The sequence below is a fragment of the Rhinopithecus bieti genome, unplaced genomic scaffold (assembly GCF_001698545.2).
Source record: "Rhinopithecus bieti isolate Rb0 unplaced genomic scaffold, ASM169854v2 scaffold_14455, whole genome shotgun sequence".
Lineage (NCBI taxonomy): Eukaryota > Metazoa > Chordata > Mammalia > Primates > Cercopithecidae > Rhinopithecus > Rhinopithecus bieti.
This window is the reverse complement of record NW_016807905.1, coordinates 663508-683985: the sequence shown is the minus strand read 5'-3', so window position 1 is coordinate 683985 and position 20478 is coordinate 663508. Positions and strand designations below refer to the sequence as shown.

Here is a 20478-nt window from a genome sequence, read left to right as displayed (position 1 = left end):
CCGGGAAACCTCCACTTTAAGTTCCCAGCAGTTCTACTAGAGCAAAATTGGGGCAGACTTGAGTTTGCCTTTGGGGAAGACCCTTCCTTTGTCCTGGAAGAGACCATCCTGGTTAAAAATGAGGATAAAGGTCGGGCATGGTGGTTCACACCTGTAATCCCACCACTTTGGGAGGCCGAGGCGGGCAGACAATTTCAGGCCAGGAGTTTGAGACCAGCCTGGCCAACATGGCAAACCCTGTCTCCAATCAAAATACAAAAAATTTAGCCAGGCATGGTTGTGCACACCTGTAATCCCAGCTACTAGAGAGGCTGAGGCAGGATAATCGCTTGAACCTGGGAGACAGAGGTTGCGCTGAGCAAAGATCACACCACTGCACTCCAGCCTGGGCGACAGGGTGAGACTCCATCTCAAAAATAAAAAATAAAAATAAAAATACGGATAGAGGGGCAAATATACCTATACACCCATTTCCCTAGAAGATTTGAAAGCAGTGGTCTAACCTCTGATAACTCAAAGACGGTATGAGTGTCTTATGGTCAAGTGTACACATCTTACAGCAAAATTATATCCCAGCAGACCATGTTGGATCTAGGTCTAGACTGCCTTATGCCTAGCAATTATTGCGTGTTTGGGGAAGGTGGTGTTTCTCACTCAAGCCTCAGCTTCTAGGAATGGAAATCAGACTTTGACTGCAAGAACAATCTCACTGGTTCCTCCTGCCCCATACAGGAGATTATTGCACTGATTGTTGGAATACTGTACTCACTGCTGAAAGTTCAAAGGTGAGCCATCCCCTGCAAGTAGGGAAAGAGTAACTCCTCCTTCTCTTTCTCCCTATTCGCCGCAAAATAGAACTGTCAGCCATTCTTGGAAGGGCTAGTCCTGGGGCAGAGATGAGGCTCAGAGGAGGAAGAAAGTGGTTTGTCTGTATCTGGGTCTCAGACTCTTGCAGCCTGGTCTCCGAGCAGGTGAGGCCCCGATGGCTCCCTCTGCACCTGGGCCAAGGTCAGGTGACTTGTGCTTGAGGACTGAGAATGCAGCCCAGGATCTAACTTCCAATTTTAGGTTTTCAGGGTTGTGTTCTCTTTGGGTTCTGCCTTTCAGCTTTCAGACTTTTAGGCCTGGTATTAGCCATGCCCTGGAAAGGGACCTAGCCCCAGCTCCAGGTTAGACACAGTGGGACTAAAACCAGAGGGTGCCCTCCCCAGGCCCACAATGTTCAAAACAAGTGAGTTTAGGGACCTAAAGGCACTCTGGAAAAAGTACATCCCAATAAGAAAATACACACACAGCAGGTGTGTGAAGGCCGGCAGCTGGAAAGTGAGGGTAGCCTTCTGGTTGGGCTCTTGCTCCTACCTGCTGGGACACAGGCCTGACTGGCTCCTTGTCTCTCCAGCGCCTCATCACTGGGGGAGCCGACACCAGGCTCTGCCTCAGGTTGGTATTGGCCGCAGACTTGGGGCTGAGACTGGAGAGCTTCCTGGGGTTCTTGTATACCCACTTCTCCCGCTCCACACAGGGTCTGCTGGGCCCGTGGCTCTCAGGCAGGCAGTTGTTCACATCTTTCACCTGTACCAAGGAGAAAGCAGCCCCTAAGGCATTGAAATGTCCTAGAGGTAAATTCTGGGCTGCCCCAGATCAATGCCAATACCACAGGACCCTCCAGCCCCCCAGGGCTTGCTTCCCAGAAACCTAGCCCCCTTAAAAGCATCAGACCAGAGCTTCTAACCCCATTCCTGGCCAGCTGCAATGCCCTGAGTACCCACAGGCAAGACACTGCTCCCATGAGGAACTCAGTCTCCTCATCTGTAAAATGGACAGTAGTTTCCAAATTTTTTTTTTTTTTTTTTTTTTTTTTTTTGGACGGAGTCTTGCTCTGTCGCCCAGGCTGGAGTGCAGTGGCCGGATCTCAGCTCACTGCAAGCTCCGCCTCCCGGGTTTATGCCATTCTCCTGCCTCAGCCTCCGGAGTAGCTGGGACTACAGGCGCCCGCCACCTCGCCCGGCTAGATTTTGTATTTTTTTAGTAGAGACGGGGTTTCACCGTGTTCGCCAGGATGGTCTTGATTTCCTGACCTCGTGATCCGCCCGTCTCGGCCTCCCAAAGTGCTGGGATTACAGGCTTGAGCCACCGCGCCTGGCCGTTTGCAAATATTTTTGAGGCTTTCTTCAATCTCAAGGGAAGCTCCGAAGCATAAAATAGACAAAAAGCTGAGCTATTCTGGGGGAAACCCCAACAACCAGAGCCCCCTTGCAGTAGGTTCCAAGCATCTCTCTCCAACACATTTGGAAAACCACTGGATGAGGCGGCCCCTAAGGTCCCTTCCTGCTTTGATCTGCTGAGATACGGGAATTTGGAGACTGTGTGGGTTTCCTAAGTCCCTACTGGGGAGCCCAGAGTGGTAATGTGTAGTAGCAATGGGAAAGGAGTGCGTAATCTACTAAAGATGGCAGGACCAGCACTGCCAGCCTCTGAAGTCAGACTGCCTGGGTTTGGATCTACGCCTTCTTGGCTGTGCGACCTTAGGCAAGGTGCTTAACCTCCCTGTGCCTCCACTTTCTCATCTGTCCAATGAGGATAATTCAGAAACTAACCACCTACGTAACCAAGCTCCCCACCCCCTCTAAAACAAGTTGCCATTATCCCTCCTGCTTCCCAGGGTGCTCCCCACCCTTCCTGCCCCACAGGATTGTGGTTCACAGCTGAGAGAAGGGTGGGAGGAGAGTGTGTTTCTGTTAACATACCCTCTTGGGCTGCAAGGGCAAGGGGCTCCTAGAGGCATTGAAGTTGAAGATGGGCTTGAGTGTGCCGGGGTTCCAGAAGAGGATGTCCCCACTGTAGGAGGAGGTCCCAAGGAACTGGTTCTGGTACTTGGCCATGCTCAGGATGTCCTCCGTGTGGTAGGTCTGCCAGTGGTAGCATAAGAGCACCGGCTTGGTCTTGTGGAACCTGTGCACATGGCCAGAGGCAGGAGGGCTGAGAGCTCAGCCTTTAATGCTCCATCCACTGGGGAAGCACTGGAGCCTTGAGGATTCTGGGAGCCGACTCAGAGGAGGATACTCCTAGGTGTCAGGGCTAGGCTGAGGCCATGCCCCATTGACCTCATTTACTAAGTGCTTACTACGTGCCTTCTACAAATGCCCTGTCCTAGGGGCTTTACATAAACTAATCCTACAGATAATGAATGCGTAACACACCCCCAGTCAGACATCTAGGTAAGGATTAAGGTTTAAAGGAGGGGGAATAGTGGCCTTACAGAGGTCCCTAAAAAGAAAGGGATCTTGAGCACAGTGTTCCTTCTGCCTGGAATGCTCATTCTATCCTAAAGACTTCACAGAGACCCTTCCTTCTCACGCTTCAGATTGCACTCCAGCCACCACACCTTCACCGAGACTTTCTTGACCACTGCCCCCAAGAAGAAATCAGGTTTCCACGCATTCAACCCTCATAGAAACTCCTACTTTTCCATGGCACTTAATATACTTTATAATTATAAATGAAAGTATTAATGTTTGATTAGTACCTGCCTTCTTGATATAGACTGAACATTCATATTCTCCAGAAATTTATGTTAAAACCTAATCCTCAATGTGAGCGTATTCACAGGTGTGGCCTTTGGAAGGTTATTAGGACAGAAGAGCAAAACCCTCACAAATGGAATCAGTGCCTTTATAAAAGAGGTCCTAGGCTAGGCATGGCGGCTCATGCCCATAATCCCAGCACTTTGAGGGGCCAAGGAAGGAGAATTGTTTAAGGCCAGGAGTTCAAGACCAGCCTGGCCAACAGAGCAAGACCACATCTCTACACACACAAAAAAATTTTAATTAGCCAGGCATAGTGACACACACTTGTAGTCCTAGCTATTCAGGAGGCTGAGGCAGAAGGATCACTTGAGCCCAGGAGTTCAAGGCTGCAGTGAGCTGTAATTATGCCACTGCACTCCAGCCTGGGCAATAGAGCAAGATCCTGTCTCTTAAAAAAATAAAACAAAAATAAGAGGCTCAAAGAGATCCCTTGTCCTCTTTACCATGTAAGAAAATGGCCATCTATGAACCAGGAAGTGGCCCTCAGCAGTCACTGAATTTGCCAGTGCTTTGATCTAAGAATTTCCTCCAGAACTATAAGAAATAATTTTCTGTTGTTATAAGCCACCTACTCTATGGTATTCTGTTATAACAGCCTGAGTGAACGAAGACAGAAATTGGTACCGGGGTGGGGTGTTATGGTAACAAATACCTAAAAATGTCAGAAGTGGTTTTAGAACCAGGTAATGTCAGCTAGGCAGGGTGGCTCACACCTGTAATCCCAGCACTTTGGGAACTGAGATAGGTGGATCACTTGAGGCCAGGAGTTCAAGACCAGCCTGGCCAACATGACGAAACCCTGTCTCTACTAAAAATACAAAAAATTAGCCAGCTGTGGTGGCACAAACTTATAATCCCAGCTACCTGGGAGGCTGAAGCATGAGAATCACTTGAACCTGGGAGGTGGAGGTTGTAGTGAGCCAAGACTGCACTACTGCACTCCAGCCTGGGCCATAAAGCAAGACTCTGTCTTAAAACAAAACAAAAAAAAAAAAAAAAAAAAGTAGGTAATAGGTAGAGGATGGAAGGTCCATGCTAGAAAAAGCCTGCATTGCTACGCATAGACCATTAAGGGTGATTCCAGTGAGGGCCTAGAAAGAAAAGAGGACAGATGCAGAGAAAGCCTCAGTATTCTTAGAGAATACCTAAGTAATCCTGAACAGAATTTTGGTGGAAATATGGATGTTAAAGACCATTCTGGTGAAGTCTTGACAGAAATGAGAAACATGTTATTGGAAACTAGAGGAAAGGTCCTACTTGTTACAAAATGGCAAAGAACTTGGCTGAATCATATTTGTGTTCTATTGTTTTGAGGCAGGTAGAACTTGCAAGATAAGAAATTGGATATTTCACTGAGGAAATTTCTATGTAACATAATGAAGGAGTTGCCTAGTTTCTCCTGACAACTTATAATAAAATGCAACAAGAGAGAAATGGTTTAAAAAACAAACTGTTAATCAAAAAGGAAGCAGAATCCAGGAGCACATGCCTGAAACCCAGTACTTTGGGAGGCCAAGACAGGAGGATTGCTTGAAGCCAGGAGTTTAAGACCAGCTTGGGCAATATAGCAGGACCCCATATCTATAAAAAAATTTTTTTTAATTAGCCAGGCATGGTGGTATGTGCCTGTAGTCCTAGCTACTCTGGAGGCTGGGGTGGGAGGATCACTTGAGCCTAGGAGCTGAGGCTGATGTGAGCTATAACCGCATGACTACACTCCAGCCTGGGTGACAGGGTGAGACCCCGTGTCTAAAAAAAAAAAAAAACAATAAAAGGAAGCAGAACTTAAAAAGATTCATCCTATCCATATAGAAAGGAATGAGAAAGCCTGTTCAGGATAGAACATTGATATGGTTTGGCTCTGCGTCCCCACCCAAACCTCATCTTGAATTGTAATCCCCATATGTCGAGGGAGGGACCTGGTAGGAGGTGAGTGGATCATGGGGGCAGTTTCCCTCATGCTGTTCTCATGATAGTGAGTGAGTTCTCACAAGATCTGATGGCTTAAAAGTGGCAGTTTCCCTTGCACTCTCTCCTGCCACCATGTAAGATGTGCCTTGCTTCCCCTTCACTATGATTGTAAGTCTCCTGAGGCCCCCTCCTAGCCATGCAGAACTGTGAATCAATTAAACCTTTTTTTCTTCATAAATTACCCAGTCTCAGGCATTCTTTATAGCAGTGTGAAAACAAACTAATACAATCATTAAAGACATAGCCAAGCACTGTTTGATGAGATTAGTATGGATCAGCCAACCCAACAGAAGCCAGTGCTGTTCTCCAAGACAATGAAAGAATGACCCTGAAGGCAATTCAGAGATCATTAGGACTGTCCCTCCCATCACCAGCCCAGAGTACAAGGGCCCTGGGGGCAGAATGGTTTCAAGGGAATGACCACCAGTGCCCATGGGACCACAGTACACTTTACCATCCTCACCTAACTTCACAGGCTCCATTCTTCATGCTCCTTGACCACTCTAGGTGTGGCTCCTGTGGACCATGGTACAGCATGGACTGCACTCAGCAGAACTGGGAGGACATGGCTGCCTCCACTACCTAGATTTCAAAGGACAGGGCCTCCCAGCAGAGCCACAGCCTTGGAATTGCAGCCCCACAGGGCCAGGGGGCTCATGCAGGGAAGTGCCACAGGGGCAGGGCCCAGGCATAGAGCCACCAGGGGGACAAGGCTCCCCAAATCTGTAGGTGTAGGGCTGCCCAGAGTCTTAGGGTTCTGATCACCTGCCTGGCAAAGCTGCAGGGGCAGAACTGCCATCCCAGCAGGCCTGAAGGGCAGGGCAGCAAGCTAAAGAGGATTATCTTTTGAGATTTAAGGTCTACTAGCATTTGCCCCGATGGATTTTTGACTTGCTCAGGACCTGTCCCTCCTTTCTCCTTTCCTATCTCTCCCTTGTATCTATCCTATGCCTGTCCCACCATTCTATTTTGGAAGTGCGTAACATGTTAGTATCACAGGTTCACAGCTAGAGGGGAATTTGCTTCAGAATGAATTGTACCTTGAGACTCACCCATATTTTATTTAGGTGATATTTAGATGATATTTTGGACTTAGACGTTAAAGTTGATACTGGAACAAGTTAAGACTTTGGGGGCTATTGGGATGAAATGAATATATTTTGCATGAGAGAAGGACATGAATTTTGGGAAGTCAGGGATAGAATGCCATAGACTGAATTTTGGTCCCAAAATTCATATATTGAAACCTAATCCCCAAAGCGAGGATATTTGGAGGTGGGGCCTTGGGAGGTGATGAGGTCATGAAAATGGAGCCCTCACGAATGGGATTAGTGCCCTTATAAAGGACGCCCCAGAGAGATTTCTTACCCCTTCCACCATGTAAGGTTACAGTAAGAAGATAGCTGTCTATGAATCAGGAAGTGGGCCCTCACCAGGCAGCAAATCTGCTGGCGCCTTGTCTGGAACTTCCCCATCTCCAGAACTCTGATAAATAAATTTATGTTGTTTATAAGTAACTCAGTCTATGATATTCTGTTACAGCAGCCCAAATGGACTAAGACATTCCCCCACTGAACTAGCTACTCCAGGAGGATAAAGACTCCAACATTCTTGTTTATATCCATCCCAGGCACCTAGCAAAAGGCCAAGAATATATTAGCCTCAATGAATAATGAATGAATGGATGGATGAGTAGATGAAGCAACAGTCATTAACCACCACTAACTTCCTGCATGGTGTTCCAACCACCAGGAAAGCTCGGAATGGAGGAACCCATCTGGAGAGAGAACATGCAGCTACTGGGACCTACTCACCACACATGCTTTCTACTCACAGGAAATGCGTGATTCTCTTACTCCATCCTGCCACATAGAACACTTTGTTCATATGGATAATCCCACTAATCTGTTGAAAATGAAAGAAAACAGAACTAGAAAACTTCTCAGGGAAAATGGCTCTGGGCCCTAAATGCCTTCCTAAAGGTGCCAAGCAAGAAGTCAAACCTCTCAATGATGATGAGAATCACCTACAGTTGATACCACCATATATTTTTCATCATGCGCTCACATCCTATTCCCTCATTTGATGGACTTAGGGTAGGCAGATAGAGTAGGCATCCATGTCCATTTTACAGAGAGAATAGCTGGGAAATGGGCAAGTGACCTGGCTAAGGTCAAGTCATTACTGAGTGATAGGATCTGGAGCAGTACTCAACCCCTGGCGTCTTGGCTAAGTATACTTTCTTTTCTTTTCTTTTCTTTTTAAGATGGAGTTTCACTCTTGCAGCTTAGGCTGGAGTGCAATGGTGCGATCTTGGCTCACTGCAGCCTCCACCTCCCAGCTTGTCCTGCCTCAGCTTCCCACGTAGCTGGGATTACAGGCAGCCACCACCACGCCTGGCTAATTTTTTTTTTTTTTTTTTGTATTTTTAGTAGAGATGGGGGTTTCACCATATTAGCCAGGCTGGTCTCGAACTCCTGGCTTCAGGTGATCCTCCTGCCTCGACCTCCCAAAGTGCTGAGATTACAGGCATGAGCCACTGCCTAGCCAGCTAAGTACACATTCTGAGTTGGTTAAAGGACTGTGTCACAAAAGTTAGGGTGGAACTGCTGGCTTTGTCCTATGCCACTCCCATGGACTGGCCCTATAATAATACTGTCAGGTATTTCCCAAATAGGGGTGACCATGGGTGGCTGTGAATTAACTGATCCCACTGCTAGAAATGCAATCCAAAGCTCCAGTATGAGGAATGAGAAGTGCTAGCAAATTTAAAGAGCAACAGTAGCTAACCTTAGTGGAAACCCATTAGTCCAGGCACTGTTAGCTGTCTTCATTTCATGCCTGAGACACAGAGGCTCCGGGCGGTTTGATGCCAGGCCACCTGACTATGATGAACACCCTTTCAGAAAGGTCCAAAAATAGTGCATCCCAGGGTCACAGGAGCTGTGCTTTGCTTCCCAAGAGGCTGTCCCTGGCTCTAGTTAACAAGCAAGACTGACCTCCAGCTGGTCCGGATTGGGAAAGGTTAATAGGCATTTGCCAATGTTGTAGTTCCACATCTTCATTGTGCCATCCCGCAAACCTGTGAGCAGGCACCGCTCTGACTCATCCAGGGACATGGCGGTCAGCTCCATGTGCTGGCCCCCAGACACAGAGAACTCCATCGTCTTCCTGCCCGTCACGACCTCCCACACACTCACGGTGCCGCGCAGGCAGCCACTCACCACCTGTAGGGAGCACACAGCTGGGGGCTGCTGGAGAGGCCGGGGCCTCCACTCCCAAGGGTGGTCTCTAGCCTGCCTTGGCCCCTCCCCTCCATCCACTGAGAAAACAGACGTTCAGGGCCCCCTGCTATAGCATAAGCCACTCTTGAAAACAGGACCTCCTCTGCCCTGTATCACAGGGCAGTGCAAACTGGAATGTTTGGTGAAGACCTGTTAACTCAGAAATGGCACTTACCAGGATCTAGCCAAAGAAAATAATCCCTATCTGGAAAAGACATTACTGAAGCAACAGAAATCGTGACCACCCCGTCAAAAAAATAAGAAATAAACTAACTGCTCCTAAGAAGGGAAATGTTGAGAATGATGGTCATGCCACTCAATGAAACATTTTGCCACCATGACCATTGTTATAATGCAAGAGTAGCAGGTGAGGCCGGGTGCAGTGGCTCACGCCTGTAATCCCAAAACTTTGGGAAGCCGAGGTGGGTGGATCACTTGAGGTCAGAAGTTTGAGACCAGCCTGGCCAACATGTTGAAACCCTGTCTCGACTAAAAATACAAATATTAGCCGGGGGTGGTGGTGCATGCCTGTAAGTCCAGCTACTCGGGAGGCTGAGGCAGGAGAATCACTTGAACCCAGGAGGCAGAGGTTGCAGTGAGCCAAGATCCCACTGCACTCCAGCCTGGGCAACAGAGCAAGACCATGGCAAAAAAAAAAAAAGTAGCCGGTGAGGTGGTTTTGGACTAACCCTCCCTAATGAGAATATCTAGAAAAGCTGTAAAATTTTCTTTTTTATATTCTTTTTTTTTTTTTTTTATTTGGGGAGACAGAGTCTCAGCTCTGTCCCCAGAGCTGTGAGTGCAGTGGCCGGATCTCGGCTCAGCTGGCAAGCTCCGCCTCATCAGCGTTTACCATTCTCAGCCTGGCCTTCAGCCTCCCGAGTAGCTTGGGACTACAGGCGGGCCGCACACCGCCAATCGCCCGGCCTAGTTTTTTGTATATTTTTTTTTTAGTAGAGACGGGGTTTCACCATGTTAGCCAGGATGGCCTCGATCTCCTAACCTCGTGATCTGCCTGTCTCGGCCTCCCAAAGTGCTGGGATTACAGGCTTGAGCCACCGCGCCCGGCCTTTTTTTTTAATTCTAAAGAAACTTTTTTAAGGTACTGAAGAGCCTAAGCCCTAAGGCAGTGAGAGGTGGTGGTGGCAGGAGCCAGGATGGGAGAGAAGCCCAGAATGGGGGGGCTCTAGGCTTGTACACCCAATGCAGCACCCCTGTCCAGAGCCTCGGCCAGATAAGAGGCCCCAGTGGGTGGGAGTGAGCAGAGGGCCTCAGGCAGCAGCCCCTCTTGTCCTCACACCTCAGAAGCAACTCCTCATGCCCAGCTGCCCTGTCCAACCCAGAGACTCCACGCAGGACCAAGGTGCTGCCTGCGCCTGGGCCTCCCTCCCTTCCTACAATGAACAAAGCCAAGTTATGGCTTCCCTGGAAAGAGATGCCCAAGAACAGCACCCACTCTGGGAACCTAGGAAAGCGCCCCACAACTAGCCCTCCGTCTCACACTCCATGGAAAGAAGGCCCGGTCCAGAGCCAACCCAAGGCGCTCAGCCAAAGGCATGAGGCTCAGAGGAGTTACGCGAGCCCATGGCTAATGGATGGAGCTCCGAGCTGATACCACGCCAGCTCATCTGCAGAGCTGCTTTCTGTGTCTATCCCACTGCCCCAGCACCACCATCAAGGCTGTAAGAGTTCCCAGTGTGCCATGGGAGCTGACTACAGACCCAGGCACACAGGGAGGTCTGGTCCTCTCCTGTGTCACCTGGTGTTCCTACCAGCCTCAGAGGCGAGCCCTGGGCCACTCACCTGCTTCAAGATCTTGCTGTAGAGGACAGCACACAGGGGTGAGCAATGAGTGGTCCTCTTCCTTGCTTTGATAGGTCCCTGGGCCTCTAAGTACCCTTTTAGGATCCCAATCTGTAGGTGAGGAAAGGGCAGAGAGCTCGTCTGTCAGAAGGGCCCTGCTCACAATGATGGGCCGCCAGGAAAAACTTCCAATAAATCACAACATCAAGACATCCTGACCACATGCAGGCCTGATTCCAGCAAGACTCCAGGTTCCTCAGCAGGCCTGCAGATACCTCCACCCTATTCCATGGTCCTGCTCCCCGGGACTGAGCCTCCCAAACCCTAGTGTTCCTAAAACCCCAAATTCCAAGTCCAAGGTCCCTTTCACCTTCTAACTTGTGAGAAGTTGAAGCCTCAGTCAGATGTTCCCTCCGGGAAGCCCTCCCTGCCTCCCCCTTGCTAAGGATTCCTCTGTGTTCCAAAAAGCACTTAGCACACAACTCTACTGTAACACATAGCACTTTCTACTGAAATTATCTGTTTTTCTTCTACCCTGTAGGTTCCTAGAGAGATGGGACAGTATCTTTGTCATATATTCTCAGTTCACGACAAAAGGCAGGGGGTTGATAAGGTTTGGTGATCTGAAATGAACTTCAAAGGCCTATTTAATTCAACAAATGCTGACCACCTGTCTGGCACTCAGCAAGGAGATAAAGGAACCCATGACCTTCCTTCTCAAGAAAACTGCCGTCTAGGGGAGAGCTAGCCAAGTGCATAAGGATGACAAATGTGTCACCAGCCAGGGTGGTTCAGCCCACAGAGCATGGGAGGCCTTCATGGAGCTCAAGCACAGTGGCCCCCACATCTCCTTTCTGGGCTTCTGCTCCTATCTATGGGCTGTGGCTCAGCCTTGCAGCTCCCCAAGCCTCCATCTTATTGTGGGCCCCCTTACCCCCATCCTCCACAGGAAGCCCCTCGTACTTGTCCCAATCTTTCCTGTCCTTCAGGGTCAGTACAGACCTCGCAGGGGTTCCAGCTGAGTCCTGAGTCACAGATGGCCTTCCTCTCTGTGACTCAGTTTCCCCCAGGGTCTCTCCTGCAGAGACGCTGCTCAGACGTGGCCCCTGTTTCCCAGAGTTCATGACTTAGCAGGAAAAACAGTCACGTAATAGTGACAGGACAGAGTTATGAGGCTCGTGACTGAGAGAATGGGGCCAAGAAAACATGGAAGAAGGGCTCCTGACAAGCCTGAGGTTCAGGGTGGCTCCTAGAGGAAGAAGCTGAGTGGGGACAGTGCAGACAGCAGCAGCAGCTGCAGAGAGACAGGCTGGGAGCCTAGAAACAGGATTTCAGGAAATCCCAAGACACGGCCCCTCACAGGCCAGGCCACAGAGTCCAGCCACTTCAGCAGTCCCAGGAGGGACAGGACACGGCCACCCCTTGGGTGTCCCATGGGATTCAGACCCTGGCCCTCTACCTGCGGCCTCGACCCCACTCCCTCCTGGGACAGCACTCACTGAGTAGGTGCTGCAGATGAGGGTATTGTCTTTCTCGAAGAAGTAGGCACTGGTGATGGGGCAGTTTCCCAGGACAAAAAACTTCCCGCAGAAGGACTGGAGGCATATGTAGTCCAGCATGTCCCACACGCGAATATTCTGGGGGATGGGAAATAGGCAAGAGGCTGAGCATGGGTGCTCGGGGATGTAGCTGGCTCCTGAAGCCTTGGGGGTGCCTCCGACGGACAAGCCCAGGGCACATCGTCCGTCCAAGCACTTCCAACACACACACATGGTGTTGGCACTGTCACACCCAGCAGCAGAGAGGCTACTCTTGTGCTCAGATAACCCAAGTACACAGTGAGTGAGGGCCAGGCACAGCTCCACCCCCAAGCCTGCCCCCAGGCCTCCACCCTGCTGGAGCAGCTGAATTCACTGGCTGGGCACAAAAGCCAAGCCAGGCAGCACATGCTGGCCCCAGGCCCTCCCTTGCTGCCACTCCAGCCTGGGACACAGTCCGACAGTGGCTACCAACATAGTTGCCACAGTGACCTGCCTGTCCCCAGAGGAGCCCCTCCCATTCCTCCCAGGTGAAGGAACTTTCCCTAGAGGGCCCCACGGAAGTCCTTCCAAGACCCTCACTTCTTGGAGGCATCCTCTGCCCGTGGCTGACTGGGGACCTCAGGGAGCCCGTCCCTGTCCCCATGCCCCCAGACTCAGACCCTTCATCAGAGGCGATGATCCCAGCTCCCAGGGCTTCTGGGAAAATTCCAGACAGGAGGGTGTGTGGATATGTTGGAGAGGGTGGTCTGGGTGACCCTGAGGGCCCTGACAATTCATCTCCAGAGTCCCAGAAAACATAACCTGTCCCCTAAAGGAGGGCCCCAAGCACTGCAGGACCACAGCCCAGCAGACTGGGCAGTATTCTGAGCCTACAGCTGCAGAGGAGCACAGTGGCAGGTCCCGAGTGGGAGCCCTGGCATGTGGGAAAGGCCAAGCCCGGCCCTGATGACCAGGCAGCTGAGGAGGGGTCACTAGAGCAGCTGAGAGGTGAAGATCGAGGGCAGGGCAGCACAGGTGAACGGCTGCCATGCATTGCACAGCTCCCCTGCGCTGGATGCTGCACTGCTGTTTTGCTGCTGGTTCTCTAAACTACTCAACAGCCCATTCTATGGATGGGGAGACTGAGGCTCAGAAAAGCGAAGGACTTGCCAGGGTCACAAAGTAAGAAGCCAGGCTGGGCTACCTGGGAACCCAGCTCTGGGGACATGCTCAGAGGCCCATGGCCACCCTCGTCTTCCTTCCACCTGGGGCCCCCCCGCTAGGCCTTTGGCCAGCTGTGGGGCAGTGGGCATGGAGGTCATGCCATTCCTCTGGCTAATGTGTTTCCCTGAGGAACAGAAGGAGTTGGGTGGATTGTCGGGGCGGACCTTGTCCTTGGAGACACTGATGAGGATGCTGCTGTTCCTGCTGTCCACAAGGATGTGTGTCACTGAGGTCTGGTGCCCCTTCATCAGCCACACGGGCCTCTTTGAGACAAAGGGGTTCCACAGGCGGATGAAGGCATCGTAGCCACCAGTCACTGGGGTAAAGACGTGGGTGTCAGTCCCAGGGGCCTCCACTGGGGACCTTCACCCACTGATGAAGGTGGTGCCCAGAAGTGGGGACAGGAGCAGCAGGACCAGAAGCTGTGCAGCCCTCTCCTGAGCTCTGGTGGTCCCCCCATCCCCAGCAGCCCTCCCTCCAGCAGCTTCTGGGTGACATGAAGACGACTTACCCAGGAAGTTCCTCTCTGGGCAGTAATCAAAGCAAAGAATCCCCTTCCTTACATGCAGCACTGACAACCTACAATATCAAAGGAGTGAGGGCTGCAGGGCCGGGAGCAGTGGCCCTAAGAGAGCCTCTGAGACTGAGCCTGGGCTGGGAGGAGCTGGAGGCAGAGTCTCCCAGGAGGTCTAGGGAGAAGTCACTACCTCTCCATTCTAGGAAAGGAGCAGCCCCAGAGACCACCCAGCATTCACTCTGCCGCCAAGTCAGGGCTCAGCACCACAGGAAAAGCAGCAGCCTGGTCCCGACCCCAAACCAACAGCCCACAGGGCAGATGCCACTTTCCAGGTATAGACAGCTCCCAGGCAGGAGCTACTCCTGACATTTGTAAAGCATCTGGCATCATTCCAAGGGCAAATTTGATTTTCACATCAACTGTACTAGGATAGGCATCTTCCCATCCATGATACAAACCAAGAAAAAAGCTGGGGAGGGCCACGCTTGCCTTCCCCTAGCCTTCTCCCTGAAGCAGGTCATAGAACACTGATTCCATTGGTGCCCACTCTATACCTATACCTGGGGGAAAGGAATGTCCTTTTTTGTTTTTTTTTTTTTGAGACGGAGTCTCATTCTGTCGCCCAGGCTGGAGTGCAGTGGTGCGATCTCGGCTCACTGCAACCTCCACCTCCCAGGTTCAAGTGATTCTCCTGCCTCAGCCTCCTGAGTGGCTGGTATTACAGGTGTCTGCCAGCATGCCTGGCTAATTTTTGTATTTTTAGTAGAGACAGGCTTTCACCATGTTGGCCAGGCTGGTCTGGAACTCCTGATCTCAGGTGAGCCGCCCACCATGGCCTCCCAAAGTGCTGGGATTACAGGCATGAGCCATTGAACCCAGCCAGAATGTCCTTATTTCTGAAGACACAGGGACACAGAGGGGGATCTGGACAAACAGTTTACTGCCATCAGATGGTACTAGTCCAATCATCCTGCATGACTGTCCATTCTTCATCAAACTTCGCATAAAAATACACAGGCGTCCCTGTCTCTTTGTTTTTTTTTTTTTCGGAAGGCTCCCATGTCACATGAAACTTAAATGTGCATGCTTTTCTCTTGTTCACCTGCCTTTTGTTATCAGGTTCTCAGCCATAAACCTTGCAATGGGTGAAGAAAAAATACTACTCCACCCACACAGGGGTCAGGATTCAGACCTACGGTGAACACGGCAGGAGGAGACAGGAACTTCAGTAAGCAGTGATCCAGGAGAGGAGAGGATCATCAGGGCCAGGTGAGGCTCAGAGGGCCAGAGAGGCCCAGACAGGAGTTCCAGGAAGGCCAGGGCCCCGCAGCCCTCACAGGCCTGAGTGCCCCAGATGCTCTGTGCCTATGCCCATGCCCATGCCTCTCATCCACAACATCCTGCCCCGCCAGCTCCTTCTACTACACTCTTCAAAACCCCATTCTGGCTGGGCACAGTGGCTCACGCCTATAATCCCAGCACTTAGGGAGGCCAAGGCGGCCGGATCACCTGAGGTCAGAAGTTCCAGACCAGCCTGGCCAACGTGGTAAAACCTCGTCTCTACTAAAAATACAAAAATTAGCCAGGCATGCTGGTATGTGCCTGTAATCCCAGCTACTCGGGAGGCTGAGGCAGGAGAATCGCCTGGACCTGTGAGGTGGAGGTTGCAGGAGTGAGCCAAGATTGCACCACTGCACTCCAGCCTGGGTGACAGAGAAAGACTCAGTACCCGCTGCCCCCACCCCGCAAAAAAAAAAAAAAAAAAAAAAAAAAAAAAAAAAAAAAAAAAAAAAACCTCTATTCAGGTGTGGTGGTTCACACCTGTAATTCCAACACTTTAGGAGGCCGAGGGAGGAGGACTGCTTGAGCCCAGGAGTTCAAGACCAGCCTGGGCACCATAGTGAGCGCCCGCCTCTACAAAAAATAAATTAGCTGGGCTTGGTGGTATGCATCTGTAGTCCCAAATACTTGCAAGGCTGAGGTGGGAGGATTGCTAGAATCCAACCCAGGAGGTTGAGGCTGCAGTAAGCTGTGATCATGCCACTGCACTCCAGCCTGGGGGACAGGGCAAGAACCTGCACACGAAAAACACAAAAAGACTCCATTCAGGCCAGACACGGTGGCTCATGCCTGTAATCCCAGCACTTTGGCAGGCCGAGGCAGGAGGATCCCTTGAGGCCAGAAGTTCAAGACCAGCCTGGGCAACACAACCAGATCCCATCTGTACAAAAAAATTAAAAATTAGCTGGGTGTGATGGTACACCTGCAGTCCCAGCTACTTATGAAGGTGAGGCAGGAGGATCGCTTGAGCCTGGGAGTTTGAGGTTACAGTGAGCTCCAGCCTGGGTGACAAAACAAGACCCTGCCTCAGGAAAAACAAAAAAACCAAAAACTCCCTTCAAAGGCATCTGTAATAGGGCCCCCAGCCCCCCGACACAGCATGCCCTCCACTGAACTGACCCCTCACCCGGCTCCTCCACCACTCCCAGGGGGCCTAAGCCAGGTGCCTGGGCGTCAACCTGGACAACATCGTGGCTCCCATTATCCAGCCTGGCCCCAAGTCCTCCTTACCCACTTCCCTCCGCTCCCATGACCGCTGCCAGCCCAGGCCCCTGACTTTGCCGTATCAGCCTCCCAGCCAGTTCCTTCATCTCCAGCCTTGCTCCCCTTTAAATCATCTCTCCAGAGCCACAAGGATTCCTCTAAAAATTAAAGCTTCAAAGAGAACAGATGGCAGTACACACATTTCACTTATTGCCAAACCAGATATTCCTCCCTCTACAAGTATATGTGCTGCCGAAAAATATTCTGGAAGAATGGCCACCAAACTGCTAGCAGAAATTACTTCAGGCCGGTCCACACATCCATCAACAAAGGTTTCCTGGCTCCTACTCCTGCCAGGATTACCAGGGGCACAGACATGAGGCTTCTGCCATAGGGGGTTTTCCTTCTAGAGGCAAACAGCAGGAGTAAGCGGACACACCAAAGGGAGACGGACACTTACAAATCCTGGCAAGTCCTGCAAGGGACGTAAGCACATGGCTTTGATGAAGGACAACAGAAGGAGGCTCACTTCTGCCGGCCTCTCTGAGTAGGGTCCAGGGCTGCGGAGACCTGAAGGGTGAGGAGTCAGCCCCGGGGAGCCCAGGGGAGGGGTGAGGCTTCAGTTGGAGGGAGCAGCCTGTGCAAGGCCGGTGTGGTGGGCACCAGGTGGGCCAGGAGGAGAGGGCATGAGAGGACATGGGAGAGGCGGCAGGGCCTGATCCACAGCCCTGGCCAGGAGCCGCTGAAGGCTCCATACAGGGCCCTGGCTGGATCAGATCTGTCGATGGCTGCGGGTCAGGGAACGTGCCCTGAGGGGATATGGCGAGGCTGCTAAGAGGGCCACAGCAAGCAGTTCAGGTGGGATATGACGGTGGCTTCAACTAGGTGATGGTGGCAGAAGTGAAGGAAGAGGGGACAGTGGGGGAGACGTCAGGGGTCAGTCCACACACTCAGCACCAGCTCCTGCCACCACACCTGCTCCATCAGATTTGCTCCTGGCTCGAACCATCTGAGAACTCGGGTGAGGCTGGCTGCAGGGGAACCAGACCCTCATCGTGGGAACTGAACCACGATGTTGTCCAGGTTGACGCCCAGGCACCTGGCTTAGGCCCCCTGGGAGTGGTGGAGGAGCCGGGTGAGGGGTCAGTTCAGTGGAGGGCATGCTGTGTCGGGGGGCTGGAGGCCTTGGAGGCTGAGGCTGACTCCAGAGGCAGAGGTTGGGGTGCCAATGCCAGGCCCCACCCGCAGAGGCTATGCCCTAAGATGGCATTGCCAAAACGGGAGACCAGCAAGTGGTCAATGGTGCCACCTGCTGGCCTGTACATTGCACTGCATGCAGCCAAGAATGCATGGGTGTGCCACCACTCCCAGCGAATTTTTTAATTTTTTGTATAGATGGGATCTTGCTGTGTTGCTCAGGCCAGTCTTGAACTCCTAGCCTCAAGGCATCCTCCTGCCTTGGCCTCCCTAAGTGCTAGGATTACAGGTGTGAGCCACCATGTCTGGCCTGAATGGAGTCTTTTGTCTTTTCTGAAGACAGGGTCTTAAGAGCTCTGTCACCCAGGCTGAAGGAAGGGAGCATGTGTCTCTGTGTTTGTGTGTGTAAATATATTCTCTACCTTACCCCAAAAATACATCCCCAATCCCTTCATCCTATAACACAGCCCAGCTCCAGACCACCATCCTATACAGCCTCAACTATTGCAGTGGCCTCTTCAATGGCGTCCCCACTGCCGCCTCTGCCCACGGACACTCTACCTGCAACACATAAGTCAGACCACACTAGTTCTCTGCCCAAAACCATCCCAGAACCGCGCTTATATCTACTTCTGAATATTGTAAGAAGATACTCTGAGGTACTCAGGGAAATATTAATGTAGACTAACTACTAAGTGATATGAAAGAATACTATTTTATCTATTTTTGTGTGTATTTGAAACTTTTTATAATGAAAATATTAATTTAAAATTAATTAATTTAAAAAACAAGGCTGGGCGCAGTGGCTCGCGCCTGTAATCCCAGCACTTTGGGAGGCCAAGGTGGGTGAATCACGAGATCAAGAGATCAAGACCATCCCAAATGGTGAAACCCTGTCTCTACTAAATATACAAATATTAGCCGGGCATGATGGCACGTGCTTGTAATCCCAGCTACTCAGGAGGCTGAGGCAGGAGAATCTCTTGAACCCGGGAGGTGGAGATTTCAGTGAGCTGAGATCACACCACCGCACTCCAGCCTGGGTGTCGCAGCAAGACTCTGTCTCAATCTGTCAATCAATTACAAGAGCATACCACAGACAGCGGAACTGTGCAAAGTCCCTGGGGCAGGAGCATGCCTGAGCGTGAAGGAGGCCAGTGGAGCTGAGTGGGCAGGTGGAGGCGGTGAGGTCAGGAAGGCAGCAGGCCCAGCCCATGGAAGCCCTCCTGGCCCTGGTGAGGTGATCCCCTGATATCCTCCTGCCATCGGGACTCAATAAAACAAGATCTGAATGAAACACATATACACCAAGCTTGTCCAGCTCACGGCCCACGGGCCTCATGCAACCCAGGACAGCTCTGAATGTGGCCCAACACAAATTCATAAACTTTCTTATAACATTATAAGATTTTTTGTGATTTTTATTCAGCTCATCAGCTATTGTTAGTGCTAGTGTATTTTATGTGTGACTCAAGACAATTCTTCTTCCAATGTGACCCAGGGAAGCCAAAAGATTGGACACCCCTGATATACACTAAGTGATATCACCACCAGTGCAGACAGCAACAACTCCAAGCAAACAACTCCAAGCAAACAACTCCAAACAACTCCAAGCAAACTCCCACCACAAGGCCCCATTCAAAGCACTGAACCCAAGACTGAAACCTCCCCTTCACATCAGACATTCCCAGAGGCCCCCTTTTCTGGCCTGCAGGGAGGTCCAGGACTTGTCTAGAAATGCACACAGTGCACTGTTTGGTTAAAAAGGCCAGGCGCGGTGGCTCATGCCTGTAATCCCAGCACTTTGGGAAGCCGAGGTAGGCAGATCACAAAGTCAAGAGATTGAGACCATCCTGGCCAACATGGTGAAACCCCGTATCTACCAAAAATACAAAAATTAGCTGGGCATGGGGGCGCACGCCTGTAGTCCCAGCTACTAGGGAGGCTGAGGCAGGAGAATCGCTTGAACCCAGGAGGCGGAGGTTACAGTGAGCCGAGATTGTGCCACTGCCCTCCAGCCTGGTGACAGAGCAAGACTCCGTCTCAAAAACAAAAGAAAAAAAAGCACTGGACATACAATGAGGCCCAAGATAAAACTCCAGCTCAAGTGTCTGCTCTAAGACAGTCACTTCCCCTCCCTAAGCTTCGGGTTTCCCATCTGTAAAATGAGGAGTTGGACTAAATTAGCTTTATCATCTCAGGATTGAAATTTCCCCTGAAAAACAACCAGGACAGAAAGGGACAGACAGGGGTCTAAATGGCCCTCGGTCTCTGCCCCAACCCAACCCTGGCCTCACCCAGTCTTTCCCCAATACAGGCCTCAAATCTCCTGCTGTTCCCCAAAAAAGACTCTCCTGGGGCTCATTCTTCAGCCTGTGCAGAAGCAAAATGTCACAGCCCCAAAGGCTCAAGGAAAAGACTAGGGGCCGGAGGAAAATTATAGGGTCAAGAGCAACCCAGCAGCAAGACTCCGCCAGAGAACATACCTGCCAGTTGATCTACCATAAACTGCACAGTAGAAGCCACACAATAAAAGAACAGAAGTAGGCCAGGCGCGGTGCCTCACGCCTGTAATCCCAGCACTTTGGGAGGCCGAGGCGGGCCTATCACCTGAGGTCAGGAGTTCGAGACCAGCCTGACCAACATAGAGAAACCCTGTCTCTACTAAAAATGCAAAATTAGCCGGGCATGGTGGTGCATGCCTGTAATCCCAGCTACTTGGGAGGCTGAGGCAGGAGAATCGCTTGAACCCGGGAGGCGGAGGTTGTGGCAAGCCGAGATCGCACCATTGCACTCCAGCCTGGGCAACAAGAGCGAAACTCCATCACAAA

General features: G+C 51.2%; 1 protein-coding gene across 5 annotated transcripts in view; it reads right to left on the bottom strand.

The window, feature by feature from the left end:
* EFCAB8 (EF-hand calcium binding domain 8) overlaps positions 1-20478 on the bottom strand; it is a 108114-nt gene that overhangs the window by 42838 nt on the left and 44798 nt on the right. For 4 of the 5 annotated variants that reach the window (XM_017884134.1, XM_017884132.1, XM_017884133.1 and 1 more), the window contains 8 exons: positions 13901-13968; positions 13554-13705; positions 12145-12282; positions 10646-10756; positions 8558-8785; positions 7393-7463; positions 2748-2952; positions 1360-1572 (listed from right to left, as the gene is read on the bottom strand). In XM_017884134.1, the coding sequence (XP_017739623.1) occupies positions 1360-1572; positions 2748-2952; positions 7393-7463; positions 8558-8785; positions 10646-10756; positions 12145-12282; positions 13554-13705; positions 13901-13968 (1186 nt within the window). The remainder of the gene's footprint in view (positions 1-1359; positions 1573-2747; positions 2953-7392; positions 7464-8557; positions 8786-10645; positions 10757-12144; positions 12283-13553; positions 13706-13900; positions 13969-20478) is intronic. The other variant, XM_017884135.1, reaches the window with a different exon arrangement.